Genomic DNA, 17,343 nt, shown 5'->3' with positions numbered 1-17,343 from the left:
GCCCTGGCTCCAAGGGCGACAGGATGAGCCAGGGCGAACTGGAGTCTGGGACCCACAGAGCCGGCATGACCAGCCGTGCGAGGCCAGGGAGGGGAGCTGGCGCAGGCCGTGGCGGCTGCTGAGAACAGAGAAGGGTGGACGTGTGTATTTACCCATTTATTCACACTCGAGACACTGACGGGGCCCCCCTGAGGTGCATGGTGTGAGCAAAGGAGGGAGCCCTGGCCCGAAGGCGGGTCTCATGCCGATCAAGGTCAGGGTCAGGGCTACGGGGCTTAGCATTAGCTGCCAGGGTGCGGCACAGCCCTGGAAGGGCCCAGCCCTCGCACGTGGCACAAACGGAAGAGGGGCCACCCGTCCATCCGTCCGTCTGAGGCCTCCTGTGTGCTGGGCCCGGGGCTGGGCACGTTCACCCACAGCCTCGGCCGTGCTCCCGAGGCTCGGCTTGGGGGGACCGACCATTCCCATTTTACCAATGAGACAGCGGAGGCTCAGAGACGTGGGTGAGGACCTCCAGGCACCCCGAGTTGTAGGACCCAACAAATCTCACTGGAGGGGGTAGAAGAAAGAGGGAGGCTCCCCATTTCTTTGTACCCTTTTCAGCGGGAAGATGGGTGTTTAACAAATCAGCCGCCGCAGAGGGAGGTGGGGTGGTGGATGCCCCCCTCCCCTCCCAGCAGTGGGGCGGGCGCTTTGGAGAGTACCCCCAAGGTCAGCGCCCACAGTTCCGGCCGCTCAGCTGTGCCCCGAGGGGACCCATGGCAGGCGGCACCGAGACTGGGCTGCTTCCAGACTTGAGACGCCACAGGGAGCTTCGAGGAGCACCTCTATTCCCGTCCAGGGGGTACTCGCTTCTGTTGGAGGGACCCTCCCCACAGAGGACATGCCCACTGCCTGCGGGCAGCCTGGCAACCCCAGCCAGACCGGGACACAGACACAGGGCTGGACACCTGCCTGGGGGCCTCGTGGCTTCTCAAGTCTCTCGTTCCACTCTTCTCCTTCTAGAGCTCTCCTGACCCTAAGCTCTTGTATTTCCCGGGCGCAGTTTGTTTTCAGTTTATAAAACCCCTCCTTGGTTTCCCCACCCCAGGCTCGGGGGTGCAGCCTCCTAGCCGGCGGGAGAAGACTGCTCAGCGGGGCAGGGGTGTGGTGGCCAGGCACCCCGTCCCGATTTGTGCCTCGCCTGTGAAGGGGCCGTGAGAACGGCTCGCTCCTCGCAGGGTGGTCATGGTGTGCGGGTGGCCGGGGCACAGGGAAGCCGGACAGAGGTCAGCTCCCGTCCTCGTCAGTGTGGTCCCCACCGGCACTGCCCTTCGAGTTGTGTCACAGGTTTCCCACTACGGTCCGGGTCCCGTATCAGCTGAGGGCCTGCCAAGGGCTCCGTGCTGGGGTCTGGGGACAGCCCAGCCAGCCAGGGGGCTGTGGGAGCGTGGGGGAGGGGTGTGGCATGGTCCTCCAGGCCGGGTGCAATGTTCTGGATCTTGGCCTTGGATGGGGTCACGTGGAGGATGGGCAGATGGGGACAGAAGGCAGGTATAAGCACCCCCATACTGCGGCAAGCCCGGCTCCCCGCTCTCAGGGACCCCAGAACCCCAAGGTGGCCAGGCAGGTCTCTAAGATCATCACCCACTGGGGGGAGGGGGGACTGACCCTGCGCTCCTCCCAGCTGTGGCCTAGGACGCCGCTGACCTGGGACAAGTCTTACACAAGCTAACAACTGCTTCCAAGCCTCTCCCACTGAGTCAGGAGGCCAAGGGCGGCTGGGGCTGCGGGCTCACGTCCACCCTTCCTCCTCGCAGGCTTCTGCAGTCAGAGGCCTGGGCCGGCCTTCCAGCCAGCTCTGTGGGCGAGCTGGGTCACTTCCCCGAGGCTGATCACTCCGGGGGGCTCCTGCTGGACCTTTGGGAACCGCGGCTAGGGTCTGGCTTGCTCACAGCCTCCCCCAGGGAGCGCTCACACCGGGCTGGGCTGCGGAGGACAGAGCCGCCCAGGTCTCCGTGGGGACTGAGCTGGAGACCAGGCGGACCTCGAGCGCAGCAGCGCCTTCCGGCCCAGGATGAGGCCCATCTTCCCGGACGTTCTGGGAGGTCCAGGCAGCCAGTCAAGCCTGAGGACCCCGCCCGAGGGTCTCTCAGTCCCTCGAGTTCCAGAAGGGCCTGGGTGAAACTCTCCGGGCACACTGTCCAGCTCCCCCCCCCCCCCATGAGAGCCAAGCTCTCAGGCCACGGGCTCCTGAGTCCCAGGGACAATCCCACCATAGAAGCATTTGCCACCGTCCTGCCAAGTTAGGCACAGACAGCTTGAAGGGGCTCCTAGGCTCCTCTACGGACACCGGAGCTGGGGACACTGGTCAGGTAAGGCCTCAAGCCCTGTGTGCCCTGGGGCATGAGGACATGTGCGCAGCCAGGCCCCACTGGCAGGAAGACGCGTTTCCCAGGCCACCCTTACCCAGCACGGTCCATGCTGGGCGGACTCTTGTTTCCCAAACCAGGACAGGGATGGGGTTCACCTAGGCTGGGCACCCTTTAAATCATGCCAATTCTTGGGCTCTTGAGGGTCCCAATGCCCCGCCGGCTTGGGGGCACCAGCATGCCACTCTTCCCATCAAGGAGGGAGCTCTTCAGCCCCGGGTGGCCCTCTCTCTCCCGGCTCAGGCAGTCAGAGGCCACCCCCGCCCCTCCCAGCTTGCTTCCCTCCCTGCCGAAAATAGTCCTGGTGTCAGCTCTGGGCTTCACCAAATACAGCTGCCCGCCTGCCCCCCCCACAAGTGCCTGCCAGCCTCAGGCCAGGGTGGGGAAGGGGGAGAGTCAAAAAGGGAAGACTCCCTTACCAGGTTCTGGGGGCGGGGGAGGTGCTCAGGGTTCTCTTTAGGTTGAGTCCACCCCCAACCCCCAGCCAAGGCCTGCCAGGATGTTCCTGGCACTTCTACCTGGGACAGCAGATGGGGACAAAGGCCTGCCTCCCTCAGGCCTCTAAGCTACAGCTCCCGGGGGGCAGCTCCCGGCATAAGTCAGAGGCACAAAGACAGCCCTCCTGGTGCCCCACAAAGCCCTTCTTCCCAGGATGGCCCCTCACCCATCCTGGGTACCCACTTTCCCCCCACAGCTCCCCACACTTCCTGGGTGGACTGGGGTGGAGCCTGGCTCCCAGAGCTGCCAGGAAGGCGGGCCACATCTCCCTTCAAATCAGTGTTCCTCAGCCAGCAGAGGACCCCAGCTAAGCAGCACACTTCGCCAGGCTCCTCTGGCAGGGCTGGGCCCACATCGACCTTTCAAGAACAGAAGGTCGTGGTCTGGGAGCGAGGCCCAGCGAGGCCCAGCGAGGCCCAGGGTGGCAGGCAGGCGAGGGAGTCCCTCTAGCAGGCAGTGCTGGGGGTAGCTGGGTGGGGGTGGGGGTGGGGTGCAGCTGGTGGGTGGGGTGTGCAGGGTGAAAGGGAAAGGCTGAACCTCTCAGGACTTTGTCCTGGAGTGGGTCCTGGGGGGCGGGGTTTAGAGCAGACCCCAGAGGGTAGCCAGGAGAATGGGCGCCAGGGCCAGGATCCCGGGCACGGCGAGGCCAGCGCTGTTACAGAGGTCATACTGGCAGCAGGCGGTGGTGGAGGCATGTTTGGAGTAACCGTCATACACGGTCTCAAAGCAGCTGGGCACGCAGGACTTGCTGACCTTCATCCTGGTCGGGGTGTAGTCTGCAGAGGGGAGGCAGGCGAGGGGCCAGGGTTGGTCCACCCTGGCCGGGTCTCCCCCAGCCAGGTGCTCCCAGAATCCGAGGGCAGCAGGGAGCCTCCCTCCTCTGGGTCCCACACTGCCCGGGGCAGGGGAGGACAGCCCTCACACCCCCCTCCCCAGGAAGGGCAGCAGGGGGCGCCCGCGGACTCACAAGTGCGCGTGGTCATGCAGTAGGAGACCATGGCTGGGCAACGCATGGGGTTGAAGCAGTTCTCTCCATTGTAGGCACACACGTGGCAGTCCAGAGCCTGGGCTGGGGGTCAGGGCATGGGGTGGGAGCTGGATTGGAGAGGCCCCTCCTCCAGCCCGTCAGACCCCAGGCCCTGTCACCTTCCTCAGGGCAGAACAGCTGGACGGAGATGGTTAGGCCTTCTGGCCTCCCTCCCCATTTCTGGCCCACCTGTTCTCCCCCCACCCCCTGAACAGGGGTCTGTGCCTCGCTCTGTTCTTCAACTGTCTTACCTAGAGGGAGGCCCACCAGGGCTGCCAGGAACAGGGTGAGGAGGGCCGCCATGGCTAGAGGTGAGAGGACAGAGTGGGAGTGGTGGGCTGGGCAGGGCACAGGGGGTCAGACGACCCCTGCCATCCGCGAGCTCCTGGTTGCCTCAAAGCACTGCAGCGCTGCACAGAGGGAGACAAAGACAGGTGGTCACCAGGAGGGCTGAGGGACCCCTGGGGACCTGCGCAGAAGGGCCACCCTACCCAGAGTGTCAGGCTTCCTGAAGAAAGGAACATGAAAAGAGATGAGAAGGGACCAGGGTGGGGGACATTCCAAGGGGAGAGGCAGGCATCTGCAAGACAGGAGACCTGTGGCGCAGACTCTCGGGGGGCGGTCCATGCAGGGCCCCGTGGGAGCCTGACACGCTGCCCCCCGCCCCATCACCTAGGGCCCTGAGTGCAGGACTGGGCCCCAGGGCTGGGTCTGTCCTCACGGCTCCCCGCCCCCTTGCTCCTGGTGATGAGGGAGCAGAAGGCTAGCTGAAGAAGCAGAAGGTGACACCCTACAAACCCCCCTCCACCCCCACTGCCGCCCACTCCTGGGGGGACATGTGATGTTCTTCCCGGAAGCTCCCAACTGTCTTAATGTTACTGTGCTTTGCTACGGGGAAATAACCTGGACAATGGCGAGGCCTCCAGTACCCTGCAGGTCCTCTTGAGCATATAAAAGTTCTTTTGAAAAACTCCCTTTCGGGTGTGATCCTGGAGTCCCGGGATCGAGTCCCACATCAGGCTCCCAGCTCCATGGGGAGTCTGCTTCGCTCTCTGACCTTCTCCTCGCTCATTCTCTCTCTCACTGTCTCTCTCTCTCAAATAAATAAAAAATAAAATCTTTGAAAAACTCCCTTTCTCCATACCTCCCCCAACCCCATGGTACATAGTCATTTGCTCCTCAGGACCCCAGTGCAGCTCTTTCTGCCCGCAGGTCCCATCCCTGGGCTTTAATAAAACCACCAATTTGCACCAAAGACCTCTCAAGAATTCTCTCTTGGCATCGGCTCCAGACCCCACTCCACCAAACCTCCTCTATATTCCAAAATCATGTCACTGGGGTATCCCTGAGTGGGTCCCCACTTCCGCTCCTTTCAGGGCCCAGGCGGGGGCCGCGCTCGCATGAAGACCTCCAGAGCCCCGCCCTACTTGGGCCTTCCCGGTCTGCGTCCCTGGCCGCAGCCGCAGCTCCGCGCAGTGCTGAGCTCGGACCAGGCGGAGGGGCACTGGGCGAACAGCAGGAGAATAACTTCCCAGTTCCCCTTCGGTGTCTGGGATGCAGACATCCAGTCTCCGGTGAGAGGCGGGGCGGGGGTGGGGTGCGGAATTTGGACTACGAGTCCCCTCCGCCCTGCGGGGACATTCGGGGCTGGTGGGGGTGCGCGTCCCCACCCCAGCGGACTAAATTAGACTCCGCCCTCCCCAGCACGTCAAACCCGCACTTCTTCAGGCCCCGTTTCCCAAGAGCCGACTTCAGGGCGCCCGAGGCCTGAGCGAGGCCGAGCAGCGGCTCCAGCGCCTCCCGCCCCTCCCGGAGAGCTCCGCCCCGAAGATTGCGGTCCGCAGCAGAGGGGGAAGGTTTCGGGTGACCTCAACTGTCACCTTCAGCACACCGTACCTCCGCTGAGCCCGGGACTCCCCCGCGGCCGCTCGCCGAGCCCCCGGTCTGACAGCAGGATGGTCCGAGCGCCCTGCGATGACCACGCGGCAGTGCCCCTCGGCGGCCTGTGCGGCTGGAAGCCACCCGCCGCGCGCGAGCTCTCCGCCGCAGGCCCCGCCCCGGCCCGCCCCCGGCCGGCTTTGGGCCCGCCCCGCCCGGCCCCGGCCCGCCCCGGGCCCACCCCTCCCCAGCTCTTCCCAGTCTCCGCCCCCCCCCCCCCCCGCGGGCTCCAGTCAGTCTCAGCCCCGCCCCTGCCCCGCCCCCTCTCCAGCTCCGTCCCTGGCACTATTTAGCCTCGGCCCCGCCCCTTGCCCAGTCTCGGTCCTGCTCCGGCTCCACCTCCTTCCCAACTCGGCCCAATCCTCGCCCCGGCTCCGCCCCCGACTCGCGTTCATTTTGGCCACTCCCCCAGCTCTGCCCACTCCCCCGCCTCGTCCCAGCTCCGCCCCCGGCTCCGTTTCTTCTCGGTCACGCCCCAGCTCCGCCCCGTCTCAGCCCCGCGCCGGCTCCGCTGTCTCCGCCCCCGCCCCAGGTCGGCCCAGGCTCCACCCCAACGCCCCTCCCATCTCGCTTCAGCTCGCCCGCCGCCCATCGGGATTCGAACCTCAGCCCCGGCGTCCGCAGCTTCCGCACCGCGGAGTGCGGCCGGACAGGGATACCCACGCGATCCTCAGATGCACGTGCGCCCTGCAGGAGCTACCTCCACGGGGTCTGGCCGCAGCGACTCCGCTGAAGCTTGGGCTCTCCCAGTCTCCTGCTGCTGCTGCCAGGTGCATTTTGACCCTCCTCCATGCCACCACCAGGCCCTAGTCCTCGAGCACAGTTCAGCTGAGGTGCTGCATGGAGCTGTCCCAGGGCGCAGTGACCCCTGGACCCGGCTCCCTGTTCAGCCTGCCTGGGTCCCTAACTGGCCCTGCCTTAGCTGCTGAGTGACTTCTGCATTTTACCGAGCATTTCCGGGCTTCAGTCCCCGCAACGGTGCCTGGTCCCGTCTAGCAAAGCGTAACGGCAAGACTCGAACTTGAATCCTATTACTTCAGGGCCCCCCTCCAACCATAGTATCAATATTAAATAACTGGTTTTTACTTACATAACTTCACTTCAACATTTAGCTTTTGTTCTGATTTAGGTGAAATTTAAGATTTTCATGGGCCCTAAATTTTTCATTTTTTTTTTCTGATGCAAAAACACAACATTCCATTTGACTACATATAAGGGTTTTTTGTGTGTGTGGGTTTTTGTGTGTGTGTGTGTTTTTTTTTGTTTTGTTTTGTCTTGAAAGGAGGTGAATTGTTTGGGGGGGCCCTAGGCACTGAGCCTCCAGACCCATGGAGGCAATCTCTGTGGGCAGACTGGAATGGTTGGTCACCCTGTTTGCCAGTGGTCACTGAGATGTCCGTCCCACATACCCCAAATATCTCATCCTCATGAAGCTCACACTCTAACAGGGCAGAGAATAAACACATGGGTCAAAACCAGAGCACACCACCGGCTTCAGCACCAGGCTCTGCGCATTAATGAGAACTGGGTTTATCGCCTTGCCTTAAGCAACCAAAAAAGGGAGAAGAAATGAAGCAGCGTTTTTTGGACATTGCATGACAGGCCAGCAGAGTCCGGGACTCTGGAGGAAGGACTTCGCAGAAGGGACTGCAGGCTTTACCTCGGGGGGACCGAACAGAGCCTGCGTGCTCTCCCTGAGGGAGGAGACAAGTGCCAGGGCAGCTGGGATTCACAGGGCAGAGCTCAGGTTGAGGAGGGCTGCTCAAGAGAGAGGAGGTGAGCAGAGGGGGCTGTTGACAAGGGGCAGCAAAACAGTCCCCAGAGTCACACGGGGCTGGGGGTTCACCTGTGTGAGCTGGGACCAGAAACCTTAAAATATGGGGTCACCAGGCGGAGTGCTCAGAAGGAAATAGTCTTAATCGTGAAACTACTCGCCTGGATCACAGATCACGTCTGGTCCCACCTAACAAAGCCTTGAAAGGGTCCAGTCGTCTCCAAGTAACTTCATTGCATCCTAAGACAAAGCTCGAAAGAGAAAATAAGCCAGCATTCCACAATGTCACATCTAATTAAGTGCCTGGCATCTGAGGGAAAACACCATCAGGCATGGGAAGAAGCAGGAAAAATGAGACCCAAGGTGGGGAGAAAAAAATCATTAGAAACAGACCCACAAATGACACAGCCAGTAGTGTTATTGAGCATGCACATTAAAACAGACACCATAGTTGTTAAGTGTCTGCCTTTGGCTCGGGTCATGATCCCTGGGGTCCCAGGATGAAGCCCCACGTAGGGCTCTGTGCTCATCGGTGAGCCTGCTTCTCCCTCTCCCACTATTTGTGTTCCTTCCCTGTGTCTCTCTCTGTCAAATAAATAAAATCTTTTTAAAAAAAAAAAACAACAATCAGACACCATATTTCCCATACTCAAGCAGACAGAGGGGAGCATGACTGTGTCGGGGAGCTGTGGGAAATAAAAAAGTACAAACTGAATTTCTAAAGATAAAAAATGGGTCTGTGATGAAAAACGTGCTGGGGGTTAATTAACGGTCCACTGGAGTCTGCGGGTCAAGATCAGAGGCTTGAGGGTAAAGCACCAGGCAGAGGCTGCCAGGAAACAATGAGCAGGGACAGCCTGGCCGCAGCTTCCAGTGGCTCCCATGTGCGTCACCGGAGTCCCAGAAGGAGAGGCGAGGAAGAGAAAAAATGCTTCCAAGAAATGGCCACATTTTCCCGAACTTGTTGAGAACTATAAATCCATGGAACCTAGAAACTCAATGAATACAAAGTACAAGAAATATGAAGAAAACCAGGCCAGAGCACGTCTGGAGGCAGGTGTGGAGAAGCAGCGACAGTGAGGGAACCCCGGGGACCGCTCCAGAGAGCGCGGGGACACAGCTGCCCGGTGAACTAGTGGCAGAGACAGAGGGAATGTCAGGAACCGCGGAACCCAGCGGTGGAGTCTGAAAGCGCAGGGGGCAGTGCCGGCGAAGCCCTCCCCCAGGGCAGCGTGGAGGGGCGTGGAGGGGGTGGGGGGCGTGGAGGGGGCGCGGAGGGGCGCGGAGGGGGCGTGGAGGGGGCGGGAGGGGCGCGGAGGGGCGCGGAGGGGGCGTGGAGGGGGCGTGGAGGGGGCGTGGAGGGGTCGTGGGCCGCCCCCCCCCCCAGCCTTTTTTTCTTACTTTGGAATTCGGAGGTAAGTGGCCGCTTGGAGCAGACGGTTCGGCTCCGTGAGGAGCTGCTCGGCATGTGCAGGTGTCGCGCGGGGGTCGCGGCCACGCGGTGCGGACAGAAGGGAAGCGCAGCGCCGTGTGCGCTCTGGAGCCCGACGGCTTCCACTGAAGACGGACGAATGCCAGAGCAAGCGCGCAGGCAGAGGAGGAACGGAAAGCGGAATCGGAGAGCTCCGCCGGAGAACGCAGCAAAGGGGATTCAACGGAATCAGAAAAAATTAATCTGCGAGTCATAGAGAAGGCTGAGGGGGGGCAGCTCGGGCGCCAAGGAGAAGACAAGGGCCGGAGAACGGACTCTGCACCCGAAACCCCGCTCGGCGGCCTGGACGCCTGGAGAGAAGCAGGGACAGAGCCTCGCGGTGCTGTCCTCAGGTGCCCTCCGTTCCCGCTGAGCGCGCAGGACAGAGATCCACGTCAACACGGCGGCCGGGAAAGCACGGGTGGGCGCAGTCCCAGCAGACAAAGTGCGGCTGGAGCCGAGGATTCAGCCAGCGAGGACCGGGGACACTGTGTAAGTGTGAAGGGATTCGGCTTAGAAAGGCACAGAACGACCCTAAATGTTTCTGTACCTGACAGCGGCGCTTTGGAACACACCAGCGCAGGGGCCTGGCAGAACGGAGGAGAGAAGAAGAAAATCACACGCACAGTCCGAGTGTGATTCCTCCTTCCTCCACCTTCAGGATCCGAGAGCAGAAATGCACCAACCCAGGGAGGGCAGAGAGGACCTGAGCAGCACAGTCGCCCGCTGCGTGGCCAGGGAGCCCTGTGCCGGGCTGGCTGGGGACAGAGCATTTCCCGGGACAGCCTGTGCTCTGGGGCCATAGGACAAATCCCGGTACACTCACAGGGACTGGAATCGGATGAGGGGTTTCCTCGGACAGCTTGGAATCAGAAACAAGCAACAGACAAGTATATGTGGGAGCGCCCAGGTATTTCGACACTGAGCCCCGCGTTCTAGGTAACTGCCAGGCCAGAGGAGAAGTTTGCCAGGAAATAAGAAAGAATTTCCAGGCCACGGAAAGTGAACGCAACCCAGGGAGGTCCGTGGGCATCATGGAAGCAGTGTTGGGACGGGGAGCATCCTTACAGCTCATGGTAGAAAACCAGAAAGCTCTCAACACAGTGAGACTAGAACAAGAGCATAGCAAAGCCCAAGGAAGCAAGATAAAAGGAATAATACAAATAAGAGCCAAAAAAGAGAAAAATCTGTGAAAAAGCAGAAGAAAAACAACAACGAAATCGGCCAAACCGAAAGCTGACTCTTGGAGAACATCGGTATGATTCTTGAACCTCTGTGTAGACGGATCAAACAGAGATGAGATGAGACCAACGCACAGCAGGGATGAGAAAGGGGACATGGGGACAGGTTGTGACAACATCACACTGGTACGTCCTACAGGTGAGAGAATTGGGCCAGGCCCTACACGTATACAGGCCGGCTTCGTTCTCGGGCCAGGAAACGCACAATGGAATACCCCTCTGTCTTTGGAAGAAAAGTCTGGAAGGGCTGGCAGGCCACCACCCCTCTGAGACCCAGAACCAGACTCAGACATTGCTGGGCACCACAGTGGGCCTGCGCCCCTCCCGGACTTAGCTGTAGAAGTTAGGAACGAAAGCATAGTAAACGTATCTGAAAATAGAGAAAAAGAAATGTAACGTGATTAGGCCCAAGGCGGCTTTGACATCGAAGACCGAGTGTGACTCGCCGTGTCCACAAGACGACCGTCTGCATAGATTTGGGGAAAATGTTTCACAAAATCTCACATCCGTTTCTGATTAAACCAACCCACCCACCCACCAAGCAACCAAGGTCTCCGCAAACCAGGAACAGGGGGAGCTGTTTTAGCCCGATGAAGGCTCCTGCAGAAGCCCTGCGGCTCCTCCGTCTGGTCTGGAAGGACGGGACACGGGCCTCCGACGGCGCATGCGCAGCCGCGTGTGGCAAGCCTGGCCAAGCAGCGGGGCAGGACAGAGACATAGACGACACAAAGATCGGAAGGGAAGTGAAACCGCCCCCGGCTTTCGGATGACAGCACTGTTCACATAGAAAATTTGGGGGAATTTTCAAAAAAAAAAAAAAAAAAGCCAACTCAAGAAAGCTGTCCTAGACTTATGTTGCATTAGCAAGGTTGTGTGGTCGAAGGTCAGCAGCAGACACTGACTGTATGTCCGAATTCCTACAACCAAAAACTGATCACTGGAAATTGAAAAGATGCTTTATAAATAGCATCCCAGGGGCGCCTGGGTGGCTCAGTCTGTCTTTGGCTCAGGTCATGATCCCGGGGTCCAGGAATCGAGTCCCACATTGGGATCCCTGCTCAGCAAGGAGCCTGCTTCTCCGTCTGCCTCCGCCTCCCCCACCCCTCACCCTGCTTGTACTCTCTCTCTCTCTCTCTCTGTCTCTCTCTCGCTCGCTTGCTCTCTGGTAAATAAATAAATAAAATCTGAAAAAAAAAAGGATTATGAAGAGCGTCCCATGCAGTATCTAGGGACGACACTGACGAAGGATGGGAAGACCCGCTCCCGTTGAAAGCCACGCCACGGTGCAGACATACATTTCCAAGGGCTTCACCAGATGGAGAGGCTCGTCACGCTCTGTGACACTCACACTTGCAGTCAGACTTCGCAACGAGACCTAACTTCTCCCTGAGACCCTCTGTGGATTCGGCCCATTCCCAGCCCAAAGCCCAAGGGCATTTTTCTTGAAGAAATGAGCAGACTAACTCAGAAATCTGTATGGAAATGCAAAGGATCTGAAATAGCTAAAACCGTTTTGAGAAAGAAGGTAAAGTCTTGATTTTAAGTCTTAAGATATTCACGGTAGTATGGTAGGGGTCAGGACAGACGTACAGACCCAGTGGACAGAGCTAGTGCCTAGGACAGACCCCATGTGTATGGTCGGCTGACTTTTGACAAAGGTACTAAGTCATGTCAACGGAGGGAGGATGAGCGTTGCCACCAGCGAGGTCAGACGCGAGCAAACTTGACGTCTGTCTGTGTGTCCCATCCGTGGGCTCGCAGTGGGTCACAGGCCTTACCTAAGAGCGAAACCACTGGAAATCTTAGTCACCTCGGGTATGGCAGACACTTCTTTAAAAACACAGACCTAAGAGAAGAAACCCATAAATGGGGCTTGATCAAAACGGAACTTGTACTCTTCACAGAACAATGTTATAAAAATGACAAGACCAGCCGGGTCGGGAGAACATATTTGCAAGTTGTTGTGTCCGAGGGGTTGTGTCTACAATGGGTGAATGGCTTTTACACATAATCATCAGCCAAATGACCCAAAAGAGACAAGGGAGTAAAAGGAGTCGAACAATTTATCAGAGAAGGTACCCAGACGCAAACACACACGACATGCTCGGTCGATCGAGGAGAGGTGTGCAAACGGGACCTGCAGGGAGATCCCACAGCCCCCGAATCAGGACGGTCGAAGACTGACCACAGCAAGGCATGGATGTGCAGTGACCGGAACCTTCTTCCCCTGCCAGAAAAAACATGGGGAGAACAACCCCTTTGGAGAACAGTTTGGTGGTCGCGCAACCCGGAAGCATCCCTCTGTCCTCTGCCCCCTGCACCCCCTCCTGGACTTTACCCAAGTGAGAGGAAGCCTGTCCCCACGAAGACCTGCATGTGGGTGTCCACAGCAGCGTCACTCTGAGCGCTCGGGCCCCGGGACACGCCAGCTGCCGGCCGGCAGATGCACGGAGGGTCGGGCCACGGCCCACGGCGGCCGGGTCGCACGGTGGCCGCAAAGCCGAGCTCCGGCAGGGCCAGGAGCGGAGACCGGGACGCCCCAGAGCAGGGCTGCGTCTCTGAACCCCGTCAGCTCCGTTTTACCGAGTTCTGGACAACGTGGTCTGCTGTGCAGTGTGGGGGTCTCCGTCTGAGCGGCCGCGAAGAACACGGCCAGGAACAGAGCAGACCCGGGGTTGCCCTGGGTGGGGTGCGCAGGGAAGGATGGAGGGGGCATGGGCAGGGGTGCGGGCGGCTTTGGGGGGAATGGCTGTGCTCATTGTCTTATGGTAGTGACGACCTCATGCACACGACGTGTCCAAGCTCATCGCCGTGCACACTTGAGGGCACTGCGCGCTGTACCCCGAGGGCACCTTGATGAAACAGCACCGTGGGTCAGATGGTGAGGAAAGAGCTGTGGGGAGATGGGGATGGGGGTGGGGCTGGGACAGCCTCCGCGCATGGGCCACACAGGGACACGGGTGCGTCAGACGGTGGCGCCCTTGCGAGGCTCCTGGGACGGCAGCACAGGCGCGGTCGGCGGAGACTGCACCAGGCCCCGCGGCTCAGGCCGCGTGGCGCTGCTTCTCCTGCTCCTGGGGGCCCCACAGCTCTGCCATCTCCCTGCCCTGCACCCTGCTGGGGCCCCCAGCAGCCAGGACTCCCCCTTGCCGGCACTGGACTTGGGCCTCTGTCTGACCCACAGTGAGGCCTGAGAGCGTGGTGACTGTCCAAGGGGTGGGGAAGCCCCCAGAAGCCTCTGGTCCCCCGAGGAGCAGGGAGGCTGCTGGCTTGGACACCTGCCGGGTTCTGGGAACTCCCAGATGCAATGGTTCAAATTGTCCGGATCCAGACAGCAAGCCCCTAACCCAGGCAGTGGGGCCCTGAAGCCACGCAGCTGGGCCAGGGTAAGTTTACCTGCCTTGGGTTGATCCCGATCCCCGGTGAGCTCAGCAGCCCCCTTGGCCAACCTCTCCAGGGTGGATTTGGGGTGTGTGTGTGTGTGTGTGTGTGTGTGTGTCTGAGCACTTGGGCTGGGTGCCAGAAAGAGCACTCGAGCCTTCTGCCCTGCGCTCCTGCTCAGCCTCCCCCCACCCCCCACCCCGAGCATTCCCCCTTCTGGGGCTGGCAGAGGGCGCCTGGGGAGAGTTACGTCTGAAGACGTAGGCCTCTGAAGACGAGGCGTGATGGTGGCATTTCAGACCTCGCACACGATGCCAAGACTGGGCCTGGGTGACGAGCCCCAGGAGCTGGGGGCCTGTGTGCCCGGATGGCCCCCTCCCCACCCCCTGCAGCCCCCGGATAGCACAGACACAGCTATGCTGATTTTCAGGCATTTATTCCTCTGCAAATAGAAAAATAAACAGAACCCGAACAGAATGAGTGTCCAGTCAGAAGGGGTCCAGATGCCTTCTGTCCCCTGCCTTCCTGCCGCTCGGGGACGTACCTCACGGTCCTGTCTGGGAGAGGGGGCCCCAGAGCCTGGCAGGCCAGCTCAGCCAGGGGCTTCCCAAGCTCCCCTCCCCGCAGGCCAGTGGGAGGGGCTGTGGAGCATGAAGGGCCCGGGAAAGGGATGGGGTTCCCCGCCGTGGGGAGGTCACAGGCTGGGGCCCGCGAGGAGGGCGAGGAGGCCGAGGGCCAGGGCCAGGCCGAGGCCGGCGCCGGGGGGCAGGGTGCGGGCGGGCGCGCTGCTCTGCAGGCTCCGGTTGCACAAGTCGTCCTGACAGCACAGGGTGGCGGCCGCCCCGCTGCTCACCTGGCCGGGCAGGCTGTGCGTGGGCGTGCACGCCTCCACGCAGTCCTTCTCCACCAGGTTCCCCAGCAGGGGCTCCACTGCGGACAGGTGGTACGGTCAGCCTGCACCGCGGCTTCGGGCCCCCCAGCCCAGGCAGCCGGCCCCTGTAGCCCCCAAGTCCCAGTCCCCCGCCCCTGGGGCCCCAGGACCCACCGACACCAACAACCTCCTGCCAGCCTTCCGGCCATGGTCCCGAGAGCCCTGGGGCACCCGCACAGAGCCCCGCCGCAGCCCGGCGCTCCCCGCACTCACCCTTGGTCCTGGTTCTGCAGTAGCGCGCGCTGGCCGCACAGGTCTGGGGTTTCTCGCAGTTGGAGGAGCTGGAGCAAACATGGCAGCGGAGGGCACGGGCTGGGGGGGGAGGGACACGGGGGGGCCTGGAGCATGGGCTGGGGGGGGACATGGGGGCCCTGGAGCACGGGCTGGCGGGGAGGGACACGGGGGCCTGGAGCACGGGCTGGGGGGGAAGGACACGGGGGGCCTGGGGTCGCTGCCTGGCCACAGCCCTCTGCCAGCCTTGCCTGAGACCCACCAGCCCCTCTGAGGGCCCCCCTCTGGTGCTCCCATCCTGCACACACACACACACACACCCTGGGGCCAGGAGGTGCCGGTCCTCCATGGCTGGGACAGTGGGAGGAGGCTCCTGTGCCGGGCGTGTCTAGAGAACGGGTGGCAAGGTGGCTGCTGCGGGCTGGGGACCTCGCCACGGGAGCGTCCCGGAGCTCTGCCACTTCCAGAGAGCAGCCCACCACGGCTGGCCCCGCCCCAGAGCCTGTCCCCAGTGGTCCCCACCACGGTCATGAGGACCTGAGGCTAAGTCAGGGCCGGGGGCGGTTCAGCTCTACCACGCTGAGCTTGCGGGAGGCGGGTTGCCTTGGGGACAGAGTCAGGGGCTGGATGACCAGCCGCTGGTCGTCCTCGGAGGTGGGGGCGTCTAAGACAGCTCCCCGCCCCGCTCTCCCTCTCTGTGTGTGGATCCTGGGGGCCGATTCTAAGAGTCTCCGACTCCGTGATACGTTACATCTGATTCCACTAAGCTAAGACCTGGGTTCATTTTGTTTTAAATTCAGGTCTGGCATCCCGGAAGCCCAGAATGCCCGGAGCCTAATGGGGGGTACTGCAGGCTTCCCACGTGTGTCCCGCTGGTCCCTGCTGCCTGCCCCCTGCCCCCCCGCCCAGCCCCTCACCCACCTGGCCCAGCAGCCACGGCCAGCACAGCAAGGAGCAGGAGAGCTGTCTTCATCTCGGACCGTCTCTGGGAGCAGTGAGGGCCCCTCCTCTCTGGAGGCCTTATATCCCGGGATCCCTGCTGGTGGGAGGGGTGAAGGTGGGGACCCAGCCAGGCAGCGGCGTTCCAGCTGCCCCACCCTGGCTGGCCCACACCCACCAGCCCCGTGCATGGCTGCCCCTGCCCCTGCCACCTGGAGGGACCGCTGCCCCTTGGCTGCCTGCCCCCGTGGAGCAGGGGTCTGCCGTCCCCCATCTCCAGCTCTGACGAGGCCTCAGCAGGCTCTGCAGCTCACTGCCTGCTCCTTTCTCCGACTCTCCGTCCGTCCCTAGATTGCTTTGTCTCGGACTTTCTACTCCCTCCCTTGTTCCCTGACCCTCAGATAAGGTCAACGGAGTCACAAGCCTAGGCAGGTGCCCTGTGGGGAGCCAGAGTTGTGCTCGGGGGCAAGCGAGGCAGGTGTAGGCTCTGGCCCTGGCTTCCTGGGCTTGGGCCTCAGGACCGCTCGGTGGGCCCATGGAGTGTTGGGAGAAGGAACCCTAGGCGAGCAAGGCTTCTTGCTGAGAGGTCAGGACCTCAGGAGGGGAGGAAGCCGTCCTGGGGCAGGGTCGGCAGCTGGGCAAGCCTGTGGATGAACCTGCAGAGACGTGAGCCCGGACCAGGTGCATCAGGGGGAGGGGCAGGGGCAGAGCTGATGGGGGAAGGGTGGGGGTGGAGGCAGAGACTCAAGGGTTCACTGACCCAGAGACCCCAAGGGCCCCTGAGTCTGCAGCGGCCCTGCCTTGGACGCCGCCCCTCCAGTACCCTGCACTTGCTCCGGACACAGTGGAGGACCAGCAGCCTTTATCCGGCCTTGGGACCAGGCCTCTCCATCTCCTGCTCTGGTCCCCAAGGGCAGTGAGCTCTTCTAGGTCAGGGGCGCAGGGCTCTGGGTAGATCCCCCCAACGTCGCCGTCTCAGAGCGCTCGTGGGGAGGGAAGACCCCGCCCCTACGCGCAGGCACTGTCCTCCCTTCCCTGAAGCTTTCCCTGTCTGCTGGCTGGCCACGGCCCCTCCCGCCACTCGGCTGTGCCTGGCAGACCCTGCTGGGTTGGGTTGTGGGGGGTCCCCTGTGGAGGCCTCCCCTGACCCTGTCCTGGCAGGCCACGCTGACTGTGACGGGGAGTCAGGCCAGAGCACAGAACTTGGCCCTGGGCCTGCACCAGCCCCATCCCTGCAAGTACTGGAGGGGCAGGGCCTGCGGCAGGGAAGGCGGCCCTGGGCTGGAGGGAGGGCAGGGGCAGAGCCGGCCTACAGATCTTGGGAGCACTGTGGGCTCAGGCCGGGGAGATCTGGGAGCCCCTGGCCCTTCTTCCTGCGTGCCCTGGACAAGCCAGCTCCTGAGCGGGGCCCCACCTGGGCGAGGCCGGCTGCCTCGTGGTGCCAATGGGCCGGGAACGTGCTGCCTGACCCTCTGGGCCGCCCTCCCTAAAGATGTGGCTG

At 61.7% G+C, this 17,343-nt stretch overlaps 2 protein-coding genes across 3 annotated transcripts; both read right to left on the bottom strand.

Moving 5' to 3' along the window:
- Window positions 1-143: 143 nt before the first annotated feature.
- LOC122904262 (ly-6/neurotoxin-like protein 1) lies at window positions 144-5,943 on the bottom strand. Of its 2 annotated transcripts, none has more exons than XM_044244853.1 (4): window positions 5,833-5,943; window positions 4,188-4,346; window positions 3,877-3,978; window positions 144-3,685 (listed from the first exon to the last, which is right to left on the bottom strand). In XM_044244853.1, the coding sequence occupies exons 2-4, from the start codon at window positions 4,237-4,239 to the stop codon at window positions 3,489-3,491; spliced, it is 351 nt and encodes a 116-aa protein (XP_044100788.1). In that variant the 5' UTR covers window positions 4,240-4,346; window positions 5,833-5,943; the 3' UTR covers window positions 144-3,488. The 2 variants fall into 2 exon arrangements, with proteins under 2 accessions (XP_044100788.1, XP_044100789.1); XM_044244854.1 differs by lacking the exon at window positions 5,833-5,943 and adding an exon at window positions 4,840-4,928.
- An 8,218-nt stretch (window positions 5,944-14,161) lies between these two features.
- LY6D (lymphocyte antigen 6 family member D) lies at window positions 14,162-15,886 on the bottom strand. Its single transcript, XM_044247068.1, has 3 exons — window positions 15,825-15,886; window positions 14,886-14,984; window positions 14,162-14,671 (listed from the first exon to the last, which is right to left on the bottom strand). The coding sequence occupies exons 1-3, from the start codon at window positions 15,874-15,876 to the stop codon at window positions 14,436-14,438; spliced, it is 387 nt and encodes a 128-aa protein (XP_044103003.1). The 5' UTR covers window positions 15,877-15,886; the 3' UTR covers window positions 14,162-14,435.
- Window positions 15,887-17,343: the final 1,457 nt, after the last annotated feature.

This window comes from Neovison vison, chromosome 4 (assembly GCF_020171115.1).
Source record: "Neovison vison isolate M4711 chromosome 4, ASM_NN_V1, whole genome shotgun sequence".
Taxonomy (NCBI): Eukaryota; Metazoa; Chordata; class Mammalia; order Carnivora; family Mustelidae; genus Neogale; species Neogale vison.
Note: the sequence above shows the minus strand (reverse complement) of the source record. Positions and strands in the feature narration are given on the sequence as shown.